The sequence below is a fragment of the Pan paniscus genome, chromosome 7 (genome assembly GCF_029289425.2).
Source record: "Pan paniscus chromosome 7, NHGRI_mPanPan1-v2.0_pri, whole genome shotgun sequence".
Classification (NCBI taxonomy): domain Eukaryota; kingdom Metazoa; phylum Chordata; class Mammalia; order Primates; family Hominidae; genus Pan; species Pan paniscus.
The window spans coordinates 101,463,303-101,481,359 of record NC_073256.2 but is presented as its reverse complement, the minus strand read 5'-3'; the positions used below and the strand labels follow the sequence as shown (position 1 = coordinate 101,481,359).

The 18,057-nt window shown below is 49.8% G+C and overlaps 2 protein-coding genes across 2 annotated transcripts; both read right to left on the bottom strand.

Moving 5' to 3' along the window:
- Nucleotides 1-2,532: 2,532 nt before the first annotated feature.
- Nucleotides 2,533-4,104, bottom strand: LOC134730891 (exonuclease GOR-like). The gene has a single exon (XM_063606563.1). It carries the CDS (start codon nt 3,814-3,816, stop codon nt 2,533-2,535), a length of 1,284 nt encoding a protein of 427 aa, XP_063462633.1. The 5' UTR covers nt 3,817-4,104.
- Nucleotides 4,105-10,837: 6,733 nt separating this feature from the next.
- LOC134730890 (exonuclease GOR-like) lies at nt 10,838-13,192 on the bottom strand. Its single transcript, XM_063606562.1, has one exon. It carries the CDS (start codon nt 13,190-13,192, stop codon nt 10,838-10,840), a length of 2,355 nt encoding a protein of 784 aa, XP_063462632.1.
- Between the last annotated feature and the right edge of the window lie 4,865 nt (nt 13,193-18,057).

The window sequence follows — 18,057 nt, the reverse complement described above, 5'->3', positions numbered from 1 at the left end:
TCTACGGTAACCAAAACGGCAACCGATAGCATGCTCTTTGGTTACTGTAGCCTTCTACTGTAGCTTGAAGTCGGACGGCTTGATGCCTCCATCTTTGTTCTTTTGGCTTAGGATTATGTTGGCAGTGGGGGCCATTTTGTGGTTCCATATGAGCTTTAAAGCAGTTTTTTCCAGTTCTGTGAAGAAAGTCATTGGTAGTTTGATGGGGATGGCATTGAATCTATAATTTACCTTGGGCAGTATGGCCATTTTCACGATATTGATTCTTCCAATCCGTGATGGTGGAATATTCTTCCATTTGTTTGTCTCCTCTTTTAGTTCGTGGAGCAATGCTTTGTAGTTCTCCTTGAAGAGGTCCTTCACATCCCTTGTTAGTTGGATTCCTAGGCATTTTATTCTCTTTGAAGCAATTGTGAATGGGAGCTCACTCATGATTTGGCTCTCTGTTTGCCTCTTATTGGTGTATAAGAATGCTTGTGATTTTTGCACCTCGATTTTGTATCCTGAGACTTTGCTGAAGTTGCTTATCAGCTTAAGGAGATTTTGGACTGAGACGATGGGGTTTTCTAAATATTCAATCATGTCATCTGCAAACAGGGACAATTTGACTTCCTCTTTTCCTAATTGATTTCTCTTTATTTCTTTCTCCTGCCTGATTGCCCTGGGCAGAAGTTCCAACACTATGTTGAATAGGAGTGGTGAGAGAGGGCATCCCTGTCTTGTGGCAGTTTGCAAAGGGAATGCTTCCACTTTTTGCCCATTCAGTATGATATTGGCTGTGGGTTTGCCCTAAATAGCCCGTATTATTTTGGGAGATGTCCCATCAATACCTAATTTATTGAGAGTTTTTGGCATGAAGGGCTGTTGAATTTTGTCAAAGGCCTTTTCTGCATCTGTTGAGATAATCACGTGGTTTCTGTCTTTGGTCCTGATTATACGCTGGATTATGTTTATTGTTTTGCATATGTTGGACCAGCCTTGCATGTCAGGGATGAAGCCCACTTCATCATGATGGATAAGCTCTTTGATGTGCTGCTGGATTCGGTTTTCCAGTATTTTATGGAGGATTTTCCCATCGATGTTCCTCAGGGACATAGGCCTAAAATTCTCTTTTTGGGTTGTGTCTCTCTCAGGCTTTGGGATCAGGATGATGCCGGCCTCATGAAATGAGTGAGGGAGGATTCCCTCTTTTTCTGTTGATTGGAATAGTTTCAGAAGGCATGGTACCAGCTCCTCCTTGTCCTTCTGGTAGAATTCGGCTGTGAATCCGTCTGGTCCTGGAGTTTTATTGCTTGATAGGCTGTTAATTATTGCCTCAATTTCAGAGCCTGTTAGTGGTCTACTCAGGCATTCAACTTCTTCCTGGTTTACTCTGGGGAGGTTGTATGCGTCCAGGAATTTATCCATTTCTTCTAGATTTTCTAGTTCATTAGCTTAGAGGTGCTGATAGTATTGTCTGATGGTAGTTTGTATTTCTGTGGGATCGGTGGTGATATCCCCTTTATCATTTTTTACTGCATCTGTTTGATTCTTCTTTCTTTTCTTCTTTCTTAGTCTTGCTAGTGCTCTATCAATTTTGTTGATCACTGCAAAAAACCCGCTCCTGGAATCATTGATTTGTTGAAGGGTTTATTGTGTCTCTATCTCCATCAGTTCTGCTCGGATCTTAGTTATTTCTTGCCTTCTGCTAGTTTTTGAATGTGTTTGCTCTTGCTTCTCTCATTCTTTTAATGGTGATGTTAGGGTATGCATTTTTGATTTTTCCTGCTTTCTCTCGTGGGCAATTAGTGCTATAAATTTCCCTCTACACACTGCTTTAAATGTGACGCAGAGATTCTGGTATGTTGTGCCTTTGTTTTCATTGGTTTCAGAGAATATCTTTCTTTCTCCCTTCATTTCGTTATGTACCCAGTACTCATTAAGGAGCAGGGTGTCCGGTTTCCATGCAGTTGAGCGGTTTTGAGTGAGTTTCTTTATCCTGAGGTCTACTTTGATTGCAATGTGGTCTGAAAGACCGTTTGTAGTAATTTCTGTTATTTTACATTTACTGAGGAGTGCTTTACTTCCCACTATGTGGTCAATGTGGAAATAAGTGTGATGTGGTGCTGAGAAGCATGTATATTCTGTGGATTTGGGGTGGAGCGTTCTGTAGATGTCTCCTAGGTCCGCTTGGTGCAGAGCTGAGTTCAATTCCTGGATATCCTTTTTAGATTTCTGTCTCGTTGGTCTGTCTAATGTTTACAGAGGGCTGTTAAAGTTTCCCATGATTATGATGTGGGAGTCTAAGTCTCTTTTGATCACACTTTAAAGATCAAAAGGTAGAAGCGCAAAGACATTATCTGTGCAATATTAGAAACCTAGTAAGTGGTGGAATTTGGCCTTGAACCCAGATATCTAACTCCAGAGCCTAAGTGCTTCACCCACCTCACTGTGGTGCCTCTCGAGAAAAACAGGTAAGCACACATTCAGAAAGCTGGTGGGCCGGGGGGCTGGCCTTGTACTCAGAGGCCATGGAAGTCCCACGTGGGGTGGCTAGTGGTGTAAGGACAGAGGTCTCGGATGGGCAGAGGGATGTGGACAGGCGCGAGGGGGCGCGGCAGGGACTCGGGGGACTGGGAGTGGCGGCTCGGTGCTGCGGGAGGCGATTAGTGGAAGGACAGAGGTCTGGGAAGGGCAGAGGGATGGGGACAGGCCCGAGGGTCCGCGGCAGGGATTCCGGGGGACTGGGAGTGGCCGGTTGGGGTTACTCTTGGCTTTTTGCCCTCTCCTGCCGTCGACTGCTCCGGTTTCTTTGGCCTTGCGGCGAGGTGGACAGGGTGAGCTCTCAGGACTGATGGCGGTTGTGGAAGGGGCCTGGGGCCAAGGACAGGCCAGGGCGGCGGGAGAGGCGGACCGGTGGCGTGGCTGGATCTGGGCGCGCTGTCGGACCTTCCACATCACCAGCTGCAGGCAGGCGTTTGCGTCCTCGCTGGAGTTGTGGCCGTCCTGGCTGTCCTGGATGATCTGTCCCAGGTAGTCGGCCGCGAGATTCCTGAGGGAACGCTTGTAGGGGAAACCCAGGTAGTGCGGGAAGAGCACGGCCGTGTCCACCACGGTGCTGTGGATGAGCTTCAGGGCCAGCAGATCGCTCTCCAGGCTGTGCCCGATGAGGATGGTTTGGGCGCTGAAAAAGCTCAGCAGGATGGCTTGCACTTGGGGCAAGGTGATGCTCGTCTTGGCGACGTCGGCCTCGGTGACTCCGGAAAACCTGGTGTTGTAGTCCACGATCTCGTTGTCGGGCTTGACGAAGGTGTCGTACACCACTCGCATGTCGGCGTCCACCACGGTGACGCGGGTCAGCTCTAGGCCATGCGTGGTGTAGCACATCTCACAGTCCAAGGCGTAGATTCCTGGATAAGCGTCTCTGGACAACTCTTTCTTGAAGGTCTCCACGAAGCCATCGAGGCTGTCCTTGCGGCCGTCCCGCACGTGCTGCTTTGCCACCTGGCAGCCCACAGAGCCAGGAGCAGCTGCACAGCAGGTGTACTGGCTAACCCGGCCTCCAGCCACCTGGCTCGAGCGGACCCGCCCCCAGTGATAATAACACAACTGGTCGCGTACACAGCGGCCCGAGGAGGACACCAGGTACTCGGTGCCACAACGGCAGCAGACCCTGCAGGAGGAGTCGCCGGGCCCCTTCCCCTGGCCAGTGAAGAGGACGGCGCCTCCGGGCCGCTCGGGGTGCGGGAAGGGGTAGCCGTTCTCCTCGAGCTGGTCCTGGCTGAGCAGGAACTCCTGGAGGCGGCTGTACAGGGCGGCCCTGCTGAGGCCCGGCATGGAGCTGGGGGTCAGGCCCTTCAGTCTCTTGAGGGTGTTCAGGACCACGTTCAGGTACCTGTTCTTGTTGGGGCTGCAGTCGTAGGCCACCTTCTCCTCGTTCAGCGCCTTCTCCTCGGCCTCCTGCTTGGAGGCGCAGAACTTGAGACACTCTTCGGTGAACAGTTGGAGATAGCCTCGGCGGAGGACGGTGGGGACTTGGCACCCAGACCTTCGGAGGACAATAGGTTTCTTCAAACTCGGTAAGGATGGACGACGGACGATTCGCTTAGAGCTGATGGTGGTGGTGGTCTTGCATGCCATCCCTGACCTGTTGCGCGTCTTCCCTGGCTGTCTGCCGACCTTGGAGCCACTGGAGCGTTGGCTGCTGCTGGCCACGCGGGTTCTCTTGGCATCTGTGCAACCTGTGACCAAGCAAGGGCTGGAAGACTGGGCGATCGTCTTCCTCTTCCTGGGGGCTGAGATGCGGACTCCCGAGGGCCTCTCTGTCAGCCTTGGGGCGGATGGCAAGCAGCAGGCCGATCCCCTCTGTGCAGGGAAGTAGCACGCCTCCGTCACCACCTTGGGACACGCTGGGGGCACCGCAGGACCCCTGTTCTGGGGCTCCGCCTGGATGTCCACAAATGCGGAGGCCTGGTTGTGCATCTGGGGCACCCGGAGCCCGAAGCTCTGGGCAGGCTGATGAGAGGGCAGGGGGAATTCTGGAGCCTCGAGGGCCGCCTCCTCGGCCACCTTCTTAGCTTCTGGGTATCCAGGTGGGAACCAGCAGGGAGCTGTGGCTCGCAACATCTTGCTGCCTTCGGGAGCACCGGCCTGGCTCTGCTCCGCTCCCAACTGGCGGCTTCTTGCATCCAGGGCCGCCTCCTCGGCCACCTTCTTAGCTTCTGGGTATCCAGGTGGGAACCAGCAGGGAGCTGTGGCTCGCAACATCTTGCTGCCTTCGGGAGCACCGGCCTGGCTCTGCTCCGCTCCCAACTGGCGGCTTCTTGCCTCCAGGGCCGCCTCCTCGGCCACCTTCTTAGCTTCTGGGTATCCAGGTGGGAACCAGCAGGGAGCTGTGGCTCGCAACATCTTGCTGCCTTCGGGAGCACCGGCCTGGCTCTGCTCCTCTCCCAACTGGCGGCTTCAATGAGTGCCGCGGCCGCCACCCGTCGCCTTTATAGACGCACAGGGCAGAGTGGGTGGGACTTCTCCTTGATAGGTTGGTGCTTCCATCCAATCACACTGAGCCTCATCTTCCACCAGACTCCAGCTTGGGAATGCCTCAAGGGGTGCACTAATGGAATCAACTGGAACTCCTGGTTGCTAACCTTGGAGCTAGGTTGCTTTTCCTGAGTTAATTAACTGTCCCTGCAGGGCAGTCCTATAATGGCTACTGGAATTGGGCCACCTAGGATTCATTTCAGCGTCAGGGAGTTTGGTCAACTTGCTTGGGCCCACACAGCACCCCATGGAGCCAGGACTGGGCCAGCAGTCTGCTGCATGCTGCAGGGCAGGATCTCTCTGGGGTTGCGTTTCCCTGCTCTCTGCACTCCTCCGCTGCGGGCAAATTGAGGACAGGAAGTGGACCGCACCCACTTCTCTCCCACGACTTGGGCAATGTTCAACACAGGGGTTCTTCAAAAGGTTCATAGAAAATGCACATGGTGAAGAAACTATGCATGGGTTTCCACTGGTTTGCACTCAAATAAACTTGTCCGAACTTCTTATAACCTTTCTGAACTAGATCGAGTTTGAGGCACTGAGAAGGATGAGACATCCACTGAAAAGGACTCCTATCAGAGCAACATGAATTCCACGAAAATTGCAGCAAGAGCAAACATCAAATTTCTGGTGAAGCTTGGGTGGAAGAATGAAGAAATCATTGATGTTTTCACAAAAGCTTCTAAGGACACTACCCCAAAGAAATGAACTCTTTACGAATGTATAGCTTGTTTCAAGAAGAGGTGAGAAGATGTGGGAGATGAATCCTGCAGTGGCTGTGAAAACCACTGTGCCCAGATCAGCTGCAGTTACGACGAGAGCTATCAGTGGAAATTTTAAACAGGAGGGATCACGATCCTGACGCATCCCTCTGACAAATTGTAACCGGAAGTTGGAACATGGCTTTACCAATATGACCTCGAAGGCAAAGCATCATCAAAGCGACGGCTACCGAGAGGTGGCAGTGGTCCAGTCAAAGGAAAAGGAGGCCAGTCAGGAGCCAACATCATGGCATCAGTGTTTTGGGACACTCAAGGCATTTTGCTTGTTGACTTTCTGAAGGGCCAAACATCTGCTTATTAGGAGAGTGTTCCGAGAAGCTTAGAGAAAGCTTTGGTAGAAACATGCTGGGAAAGTCTCACTAGATCCCTGTTCACCACCTCAGTGCTCTGCTCATTCCTCTCATCAAACAAGGGCAATTGTGTCAGTTTCAATGGGCAGTCCTTAGGAATGCACCTTACAGGCTGCTTTCATTCCTTCTAAATTCTTTTTGTTTCCTAATTATACAAAGTCTCCTTGCCTTGCTTGGAAAGATGAGAGAAAGTCTCCTTGCCTTGCTTGGACAGATGAGAGATGAGATCCTCCTCTTCTCTCCCAGGACAGAATGGTCAGACTTGAGTTTCCTTTCTCCTCACTCTTCTCCTCCTTGAGGGAGGTGCTGTGCCGGACAGACCTGCTCCCGTGTCTAGACACGGGTAGACTCGTTGAAGATCCTCACAGGCAATCCTCCTTGGGGTCAAAGGGGAAGGATTTATTTCTTCAGGGCTCAGTAGTCCTCATCCTTACGCGCACCTTCACCAGCCCAGGGCGGGGTAGCGGAGGGTGAAAGGGCGTGGCTCACAGCCCGTTTCTTCCGCTCGGGCGTCTCCTGGGAGGAACCCTTGTCCAGTGAGCGGGTCTTCGTCTCCACCAAATTCCCTAGGGGGACATTTCTGGCAGCCCTTCTTGTTCAGCAGCTTACGGGGTTCAGGTGGACCTCTGCTAGGCACCAGCCTGAAGCCCTTACTCCATTTCAGCTATTTTGGCAGTTGCCTAGGTGACTTTTGAACCTCATTACCCAGAACAGCCAACGGAGGAGGGGTGAAAAGAGTGGCCGTCTGGGTTTGCCGCATCGTGCTGCCTTACAGGAGTTGTGCAGTCTTCGGTTGTGTGATACTTCACCTGGCTGATTTCTGGGAATGCCTCCACAAATTCGCTAAATTCAGTAGCTTTTGCCTTCCAAGATTCACCTGGTTGGTGTGTTGCACCCATTCACTAGTCATTTACATTAGGTATATCTCTTAATGCTATCCCTCCCCCTCCCCCCGCCCATGACAGGCCCCGGTGTGTGATGTTCCCCTTTCTGTGTCCAAGCGTTCTCATACTTCAATTCCCACCTATGAATGAGAACATGCGGTGTTTGCTTTTTTTGTCCTTGCGATAGTTTGCTAAGAATGATGGTTTCCAGCTTCATCCGTGTCCCTCCAAAGGGGATGAACTCATGCTTTTTCATGGCTGCATAGTATTCCATGGTGTATTTGTGCCACATTTTCTTAATCCAGTCTATCATTGATGGACATCTGGGTTGGTTCCAAGTCTTTGCTACTGTGAATGGTGCCGCAATAAACATACGTCTGCTTGTGTCCTTTCAGAAGCATGATTTCTAATCCTATGGGTATATATACCCAGCAATGGGATGGCTGGGTCAAATGGTATTTCTATTTCGAGATCCTTGAGGATTCGCCACACTATCTTCCACTACCGTTGAACTAGTTTACAGTCCCACCAACAGTGTAAAAGTGTTCCTATTTGTCCACTACCTCTCCAGCACCTGTTGTTTCCTGACTTTTTAATGATCGCTATTCTAACTGGTGTGAGATGATATCTCATTGCGGATTTGATTTGCATTTCTCTGATGGCCAGTTTTGATGAGCATTTTTTCATGTGTCTGTTGGCTGCATAAATGTCTTCTTTTGAGAAGTGTCTCTTCATATCCTTCCCCCACTTGTTGATGGGCTTGTTTGGTTTTTCTTGTAACTCTGTTTGAGGTCTTAGTAGATTCTGGATATTAGCCTTTTGTCAGATGAGTAGATTGCAAAAATTTTCTCCCTTTCTGCAGGATGCCTGTTCACTCTCATGGGACTTTCTTTAGCTATGCAGAACGTCTTTAGTGTAATTAGATGCTGTTTGTCAATGTTGGCTTTCGTTGCCATTGCTTTTGGCGTTTTAGACATGAGGTCCTTGCCCATGCCTTTGTCCTCAATGGTATTGGCTGGGTTTTCTCCTAGGGTTTGTATGGTTTAAGATCTAACATTTAAGTCTTTCATCTGTCTTGAATTAATTTTTGTACAAGGTGTAAGGAAGGGATCCGATATCAGCTTTCGACATATGGCTAGCCTGGTTTCCCAGCACCATTTTTTTAAATAGGGAATCCTTTCCCCATTTCTTGTTTTTGTCAGGTTTGTCAAAGATCAGATGGTTGTAGATGTGTCGTATTATTTCTGAGGGCTCTATTCTGTTCCATTGGTCTACGGTAACCAAAACGGCAACCGATAGCATGCTCTTTGGTTACTGTAGCCTTCTACTGTAGCTTGAAGTCGGACAGCTTGATGCCTCCATCTTTGTTCTTTTGGCTTAGGATTATGTTGGCAGTGGGGGCCGTTTTGTGGTTCCATATGAGCTTTAAAGCAGTTTTTTCCAGTTCTGTGAAGAAAGTCATTGGTAGTTTGATGGGGATGGCATTGAATCTATAATTTACCTTGGGCAGTATGGCCATTTTCACGATATTGATTCTTCCAATCCGTGATGGTGGAATATTCTTCCATTTGTTTGTCTCCTCTTTTAGTTCGTGGAGCAATGCTTTGTAGTTCTCCTTGAAGAGGTCCTTCACATCCCTTGTTAGTTGGATTCCTAGGCATTTTATTCTCTTTGAAGCAATTGTGAATGGGAGCTCACTCATGATTTGGCTCTCTGTTTGCCTCTTATTGGTGTATAAGAATGCTTGTGATTTTTGCACCTCGATTTTGTATCCTGAGACTTTGCTGAAGTTGCTTATCAGCTTAAGGAGATTTTGGACTGAGACGATGGGGTTTTCTAAATATTCAATCATGTCATCTGCAAACAGGGACAATTTGACTTCCTCTTTTCCTAATTTATTTCTCTTTATTTCTTTCTCCTGCCTGATTGCCCTGGGCAGAAGTTCCAACACTATGTTGAATAGGAGTGGTGAGAGAGGGCATCCCTGTCTTGTGGCAGTTTGCAAAGGGAATGCTTCCACTTTTTGCCCATTCAGTATGATATTGGCTGTGGGTTTGCCCTAAATAGCCCGTATTATTTTGGGAGATGTCCCATCAATACCTAATTTATTGAGAGTTTTTGGCATGAAGGGCTGTTGAATTTTGTCGAAGGCCTTTTCTGCATCTGTTGAGATAATCACGTGGTTTCTGTCTTTGGTCCTGATTATACGCTGGATTATGTTTATTGTTTTGCATATGTTGGACCAGCCTTGCATGTCAGGGATGAAGCCCACTTCATCATGATGGATAAGCTCTTTGATGTGCTGCTGGATTCGGTTTTCCAGTATTTTATGGAGGATTTTCCCATCGATGTTCCTCAGGGACATAGGCCTAAAATTCTCTTTTTGGGTTGTGTCTCTCTCAGGCTTTGGGATCAGGATGATGCCGGCCTCATGAAATGAGTGAGGGAGGATTCCCTCTTTTTCTGTTGATTGGAATAGTTTCAGAAGGCATGGTACCAGCTCCTCCTTGTCCTTCTGGTAGAATTCGGCTGTGAATCCGTCTGGTCCTGGAGTTTTATTGCTTGATAGGCTGTTAATTATTGCCTCAATTTCAGAGCCTGTTAGTGGTCTACTCAGGCATTCAACTTCTTCCTGGTTTACTCTGGGGAGGTTGTATGCGTCCAGGAATTTATCCATTTCTTCTAGATTTTCTAGTTCATTAGCTTAGAGGTGCTGATAGTATTGTCTGATGGTAGTTTGTATTTCTGTGGGATCGGTGGTGATATCCCCTTTATCATTTTTTACTGCATCTGTTTGATTCTTCTTTCTTTTCTTCTTTCTTAGTCTTGCTAGTGCTCTATCAATTTTGTTGATCACTGCAAAAAACCCGCTCCTGGATTCATTGATTTGTTGAAGGGTTTATTGTGTCTCTATCTCCATCAGTTCTGCTCGGATCTTAGTTATTTCTTGCCTTCTGCTAGTTTTTGAATGTGTTTGCTCTTGCTTCTCTCATTCTTTTAATGGTGATGTTAGGGTATGCATTTTTGATTTTTCCTGCTTTCTCTCGTGGGCAATTAGTGCTATAAATTTCCCTCTACACACTGCTTTAAATGTGACGCAGAGATTCTGGTATGTTGTGCCTTTGTTTTCATTTGTTTCAGAAAATATCTTTCTTTCTCCCTTCATTTCGTTATATACCCAGTACTCATTAAGGAGCAGGGTGTCCGGTTTCCATGCAGTTGAGCGGTTTTGAGTGAGTTTCTTTATCCTGAGGTCTACTTTGATTGCAATGTGGTCTGAGAGACCGTTTGCAGTAATTTCTGTTATTTTACATTTACTGAGGAGTGCTTTACTTCCAACTATGTGGTCAATGTGGAAATAAGTGTGATGTGGTGCTGAGAAGCATGTATATTCTGTCGATTTGGTGTGGAGCATTCTGTAGATGTCTCCTAGGTCCGCTTGGTGCAGAGCTGAGTTCAATTCCTGGATATCCTTTTTAGATTTCTGTCTCGTTGGTCTGTCTAATGTTTACAGAGGGCTGTTAAAGTTTCCCATGATTATGATGTGGGAGTCTAAGTCTCTTTTGATCACACTTTAAAGATCAAAAGGTAGAAGCGCAAAGACATTATCTGTGCAATATTAGAAACCTAGTAAGTGGTGGAATTTGGCCTTGAACCCAGATATCTAACTCCAGAGCCTAAGTGCTTCACCCACCTCACTGTGGTGCCTCTCGAGAGAAACAGGTAAGCACACATTCAGAAAGCTGGTGGGCCGGGGGGCTGGCCTTGTACTCAGAGGCCATGGAAGTCCCACGTGGGGTGGCTAGTGGTGTAAGGACAGAGGTCTCGGATGGGCAGAGGGATGTGGACAGGCGCGAGGGGGCGCGGCAGGGACTCGGGGGACTGGGAGTGGCGGCTCGGTGCTGCGGGAGGCGATTAGTGGAAGGACAGAGGTCTGGGAAGGGCAGAGGGATGGGGACAGGCCCGAGGGTCCGCGGCAGGGATTCCGGGGGACTGGGAGTGGCCGGTTGGGGTTACTCTTGGCTTTTTGCCCTCTCCTGCCGTCGACTGCTCCGGTTTCTTTGGCCTTGCGGCGAGGTGGACAGGGTGAGCTCTCAGGACTGATGGCGGTTGTGGAAGGGGCCTGGGGCCAAGGACAGGCCAGGGCGGCGGGAGAGGCGGACCGGTGGCGTGGCTGGATCTGGGCGCGCTGTCGGACCTTCCACATCACCAGCTGCAGGCAGGCGTTTGCGTCCTCGCTGGAGTTGTGGCCGTCCTGGCTGTCCTGGATGATCTGTCCCAGGTAGTCGGCCGCGAGATTCCTGAGGGAACGCTTGTAGGGGAAACCCAGGTAGTGCGGGAAGAGCACGGCCGTGTCCACCACGGTGCTGTGGATGAGCTTCAGGGCCAGCAGATCGCTCTCCAGGCTGTGCCCGATGAGGATGGTTTGGGCGCTGAAAAAGCTCAGCAGGATGGCTTGCACTTGGGGCAAGGTGATGCTCGTCTTGGCGACGTCGGCCTCGGTGACTCCGGAAAACCTGGTGTTGTAGTCCACGATCTCGTTGTCGGGCTTGACGAAGGTGTCGTACACCACTCGCATGTCGGCGTCCACCACGGTGACGCGGGTCAGCTCTAGGCCATGCGTGGTGTAGCACATCTCACAGTCCAAGGCGTAGATTCCTGGATAAGCGTCTCTGGACAACTCTTTCTTGAAGGTCTCCACGAAGCCATCGAGGCTGTCCTTGCGGCCGTCCCGCACGTGCTGCTTTGCCACCTGGCAGCCCACAGAGCCAGGAGCAGCTGCACAGCAGGTGTACTGGCTAACCCGGCCTCCAGCCACCTGGCTCGAGCGGACCCGCCCCCAGTGATAATAACACAACTGGTCGCGTACACAGCGGCCCGAGGAGGACACCAGGTACTCGGTGCCACAACGGCAGCAGACCCTGCAGGAGGAGTCGCCGGGCCCCTTCCCCTGGCCAGTGAAGAGGACGGCGCCTCCGGGCCGCTCGGGGTGCGGGAAGGGGTAGCCGTTCTCCTCGAGCTGGTCCTGGCTGAGCAGGAACTCCTGGAGGCGGCTGTACAGGGCGGCCCTGCTGAGGCCCGGCATGGAGCTGGGGGTCAGGCCCTTCAGTCTCTTGAGGGTGTTCAGGACCACGTTCAGGTACCTGTTCTTGTTGGGGCTGCAGTCGTAGGCCACCTTCTCCTCGTTCAGCGCCTTCTCCTCGGCCTCCTGCTTGGAGGCGCAGAACTTGAGACACTCTTCGGTGAACAGTTGGAGATAGCCTCGGCGGAGGACGGTGGGGACTTGGCACCCAGACCTTCGGAGGACAATAGGTTTCTTCAAACTCGGTAAGGATGGACGACGGACGATTCGCTTAGAGCTGATGGTGGTGGTGGTCTTGCATGCCATCCCTGACCTGTTGCGCGTCTTCCCTGGCTGTCTGCCGACCTTGGAGCCACTGGAGCGTTGGCTGCTGCTGGCCACGCGGGTTCTCTTGGCATCTGTGCAACCTGTGACCAAGCAAGGGCTGGAAGACTGGGCGATCGTCTTCCTCTTCCTGGGGGCTGAGATGCGGACTCCCGAGGGCCTCTCTGTCAGCCTTGGGGCGGCTGGCAAGCAGCAGGCCGATCCCCTCTGTGCAGGGAAGTAGCACGCCTCCGTCACCACCTTGGGACACGCTGGGGGCACCGCCGGACCCCTGTTCTGGGGCTCCGCCTGGATGTCCACAAATGCGGAGGCCTGGTTGTGCATCTGGGGCACCCGGAGCCCGAAGCTCTGGGCAGGCTGATGAGAGGGCAGGGGGAATTCTGGAGCCTCGAGGGCCGCCTCCTCGGCCACCTTCTTAGCTTCTGGGTATCCAGGTGGGAACCAGCAGGGAGCTGTGGCTCGCAACATCTTGCTGCCTTCGGGAGCACCGGCCTGGCTCTGCTCCGCTCCCAACTGGCGGCTTCTTGCCTCCAGGGCCGCCTCCTCGGCCACCTTCTTAGCTTCTGGGTATCCAGGTGGGAACCAGCAGGGAGCTGTGGCTCGCAACATCTTGCTGCCTTCGGGAGCACCGGCCTGGCTCTGCTCCGCTCCCAACTGGCGGCTTCTTGCCTCCAGGGCCGCCTCCTCGGCCACCTTCTTAGCTTCTGGGTATCCAGGTGGGAACCAGCAGGGAGCTGTGGCTCGCAACATCTTGCTGCCTTCGGGAGCACCGGCCTGGCTCTGCTCCTCTCCCAACTGGCGGCTTCAATGAGTGCCGCGGCCGCCACCCGTCGCCTTTATAGACGCACAGGGCAGAGTGGGTGGGACTTCTCCTTGATAGGTTGGTGCTTCCATCCAATCACACTGAGCCTCATCTTCCACCAGACTCCAGCTTGGGAATGCCTCAAGGGGTGCACTAATGGAATCAACTGGAACTCCTGGTTGCTAACCTTGGAGCTAGGTTGCTTTTCCTGAGTTAATTAACTGTCCCTGCAGGGCAGTCCTATAATGGCTACTGGAATTGGGCCACCTAGGATTCATTTCAGCGTCAGGGAGTTTGGTCAACTTGCTTGGGCCCACACAGCACCCCATGGAGCCAGGACTGGGCCAGCAGTCTGCTGCATGCTGCAGGGCAGGATCTCTCTGGGGTTGCGTTTCCCTGCTCTCTGCACTCCTCCGCTGCGGGCAAATTGAGGACAGGAAGTGGACCGCACCCACTTCTCTCCCACGACTTGGGCAATGTTCAACACAGGGGTTCTTCAAAAGGTTCATAGAAAATGCACATGGTGAAGAAACTATGCATGGGTTTCCACTGGTTTGCACTCAAAGAAACTTGTCCGAACTTCTTATAACCTTTCTGAACTAGATCGAGTTTGAGGCACTGAGAAGGATGAGACATCCACTGAAAAGGACTCCTATCAGAGCAACATGAATTCCACGAAAATTGCAGCAAGAGCAAACATCAAATTTCTGGTGAAGCTTGGGTGGAAGAATGAAGAAATCATTGATGTTTTCACAAAAGCTTCTAAGGACACTACCCCAAAGAAATGAACTCTTTACGAATGTATAGCTTGTTTCAAGAAGAGGTGAGAAGATGTGGGAGATGAATCCTGCAGTGGCTGTGAAAACCACTGTGCCCAGATCAGCTGCAGTTACGACGAGAGCTATCAGTGGAAATTTTAAACAGGAGGGATCACGATCCTGACGCATCCCTCTGACAAATTGTAACCGGAAGTTGGAACATGGCTTTACCAATATGACCTCGAAGGCAAAGCATCATCAAAGCGACGGCTACCGAGAGGTGGCAGTGGTCCAGTCAAAGGAAAAGGAGGCCAGTCAGGAGCCAACATCATGGCATCAGTGTTTTGGGACACTCAAGGCATTTTGCTTGTTGACTTTCTGAAGGGCCAAACATCTGCTTATTAGGAGAGTGTTCCGAGAAGCTTAGAGAAAGCTTTGGTAGAAACATGCTGGGAAAGTCTCACTAGATCCCTGTTCACCACCTCAGTGCTCTGCTCATTCCTCTCATCAAACAAGGGCAATTGTGTCAGTTTCAATGGGCAGTCCTTAGGAATGCACCTTACGGGCTGCTTTCATTCCTTCTAAATTCTTTTTGTTTCCTAATTATACAAAGTCTCCTTGCCTTGCTTGGAAAGATGAGAGAAAGTCTCCTTGCCTTGCTTGGACAGATGAGAGATGAGATCCTCCTCTTCTCTCCCAGGACAGAATGGTCAGACTTGAGTTTCCTTTCTCCTCACTCTTCTCCTCCTTGAGGGAGGTGCTGTGCCGGACAGACCTGCTCCCGTGTCTAGACACGGGTAGACTCGTTGAAGATCCTCACAGGCAATCCTCCTTGGGGTCAAAGGGGAAGGATTTATTTCTTCAGGGCTCAGTAGTCCTCATCCTTACGCGCACCTTCACCAGCCCAGGGCGGGGTAGCGGAGGGTGAAAGGGCGTGGCTCACAGCCCGTTTCTTCCGCTCGGGCGTCTCCTGGGAGGAACCCTTGTCCAGTGAGCGGGTCTTCGTCTCCACCAAATTCCCTAGGGGGACATTTCTGGCAGCCCTTCTTGTTCAGCAGCTTACGGGGGTCAGGTGGACCTCTGCTAGTCACCAGCCTGAAGCCCTTACTCCATTTCAGCTATTTTGGCAGTTGCCTAGGTGACTTTTGAACCTCGTTACCCAGAACAGCCAACGGAGGAGGGGTGAGAAGAGTGGCCGTCTGGGTTTGCCGCATCGTGCTGCCTTACAGGAGTTGTGCAGTCTTCGGTTGTGTGATACTTCACCTGGCTGATTTCTGGGAATGCCTCCACAAATTCGCTAAATTCAGTAGCTTTTGCCTTCCAAGATTCACCTGGTTGGTGTGTTGCACCCATTCACTAGTCATTTACATTAGGTATATCTCTTAATGCTATCCCTCCCCCTCCCCCCGCCCATGACAGGCCCCGGTGTGTGATGTTCCCCTTTCTGTGTCCAAGCGTTCTCATACTTCAATTCCCACCTATGAATGAGAACATGCGGTGTTTGCTTTTTTTGTCCTTGCGATAGTTTGCTAAGAATGATGGTTTCCAGCTTCATCCGTGTCCCTCCAAAGGGGATGAACTCATGCTTTTTCATGGCTGCATAGTATTCCATGGTGTATTTGTGCCACATTTTCTTAATCCAGTCTATCATTGATGGACATCTGGGTTGGTTCCAAGTCTTTGCTACTGTGAATGGTGCCGCAATAAACATACGTCTGCGTGTGTCCTTTTAGCAGCATGATTTCTAATCCTATGGGTATATATACCCAGCAATGGGATGGCTGGGTCAAACGGTATTTCTATTTCGAGATCCTTGAGGATTCGCCACACTATCTTCCACTACCGTTGAACTAGTTTACAGTCCCACCAACAGTGTAAAAGTGTTCCTATTTGTCCACTACCTCTCCAGCACCAGTTGTTTCCTGACTTTTTAATGATCGCTATTCTAACTGGTGTGAGATGATATCTCATTGCGGATTTGATTTGCATTTCTCTGATGGCCAGTTTTGATGAGCATTTTTTCATGTGTCTGTTGGCTGCATAAATGTCTTCTTTTGAGAAGTGTCTCTTCATATCCTTCCCCCACTTGTTGATGGGCTTGTTTGGTTTTTCTTGTAACTCTGTTTGAGGTCTTAGTAGATTCTGGATATTAGCCTTTTGTCAGATGAGTAGATTGCAAAAATTTTCTCCCTTTCTGCAGGATGCCTGTTCACTCTCATGGGAGTTTCTTTAGCTATGCAGAACGTCTTTAGTGTAATTAGATGCTGTTTGTCAATGTTGGCTTTCGTTGCCATTGCTTTTGGCGTTTTAGACATGAGGTCCTTGCCCATGCCTTTGTCCTCAATGGTATTGGCTGGGTTTTCTCCTAGGGTTTGTATGGTTTAAGATCTAACATTTAAGTCTTTCATCTGTCTTGAATTAATTTTTGTACAAGGTGTAAGGAAGGGATCCGATATCAGCTTTCGACATATGGCTAGCCTGTTTTCCCAGCACCATTTTTTTAAATAGGGAATCCTTTCCCCATTTCTTGTTTTTGTCAGGTTTGTCAAAGATCAGATGGTTGTAGATGTGTCGTATTATTTCTGAGGGCTCTATTCTGTTCCATTGGTCTACGGTAACCAAAACGGCAACCGATAGCATGCTCTTTGGTTACTGTAGCCTTCTACTGTAGCTTGAAGTCGGACGGCTTGATGCCTCCATCTTTGTTCTTTTGGCTTAGGATTATGTTGGCAGTGGGGGCCGTTTTGTGGTTCCATATGAGCTTTAAAGCAGTTTTTTCCAGTTCTGTGAAGAAAGTCATTGGTAGTTTGATGGGGATGGCATTGAATCTATAATTTACCTTGGGCAGTATGGCCATTTTCACGATATTGATTCTTCCAATCCGTGATGGTGGAATATTCTTCCATTTGTTTGTCTCCTCTTTTAGTTCGTGGAGCAATGCTTTGTAGTTCTCCTTGAAGAGGTCCTTCACATCCCTTGTTAGTTGGATTCCTAGGCATTTTATTCTCTTTGAAGCAATTGTGAATGGGAGCTCACTCATGATTTGGCTCTCTGTTTGCCTCTTATTGGTGTATAAGAATGCTTGTGATTTTTGCACCTCGATTTTGTATCCTGAGACTTTGCTGAAGTTGCTTATCAGCTTAAGGAGATTTTGGACTGAGACGATGGGGTTTTCTAAATATTCAATCATGTCATCTGCAAACAGGGACAATTTGACTTCCTCTTTTCCTAATTGATTTCTCTTTATTTCTTTCTCCTGCCTGATTGCCCTGGGCAGAAGTTCCAACACTATGTTGAATAGGAGTGGTGAGAGAGGGCATCCCTGTCTTGTGGCAGTTTGCAAAGGGAATGCTTCCACTTTTTGCCCATTCAGTATGATATTGGCTGTGGGTTTGCCCTAAATAGCCCGTATTATTTTGGGAGATGTCCCATCAATACCTAATTTATTGAGAGTTTTTGTCATGAAGGGCTGTTGAATTTTGTCAAAGGCCTTTTCTGCATCTGTTGAGATAATCACGTGGTTTCTGACTTTGGTCCTGATTATACGCTGGATTATGTTTATTGTTTTGCATATGTTGGACCAGCCTTGCATGTCAGGGATGAAGCCCACTTCATCATGATGGATAAGCTCTTTGATGTGCTGCTGGATTCGGTTTTCCAGTATTTTATGGAGGATTTTCCCATCGATGTTCCTCAGGGACATAGGCCTAAAATTCTCTTTTTGGGTTGTGTCTCTCTCAGGCTTTGGGATCAGGATGATGCCGGCCTCATGAAATGAGTGAGGGAGGATTCCCTCTTTTTCTGTTGATTGGAATAGTTTCAGAAGGCATGGTACCAGCTCCTCCTTGTCCTTCTGGTAGAATTCGGCTGTGAATCCGTCTGGTCCTGGAGTTTTATTGCTTGATAGGCTGTTAATTATTGCCTCAATTTCAGAGCCTGTTAGTGGTCTACTCAGGCATTCAACTTCTTCCTGGTTTACTCTGGGGAGGTTGTATGCGTCCAGGAATTTATCCATTTCTTCTAGATTTTCTAGTTCATTAGCTTAGAGGTGCTGA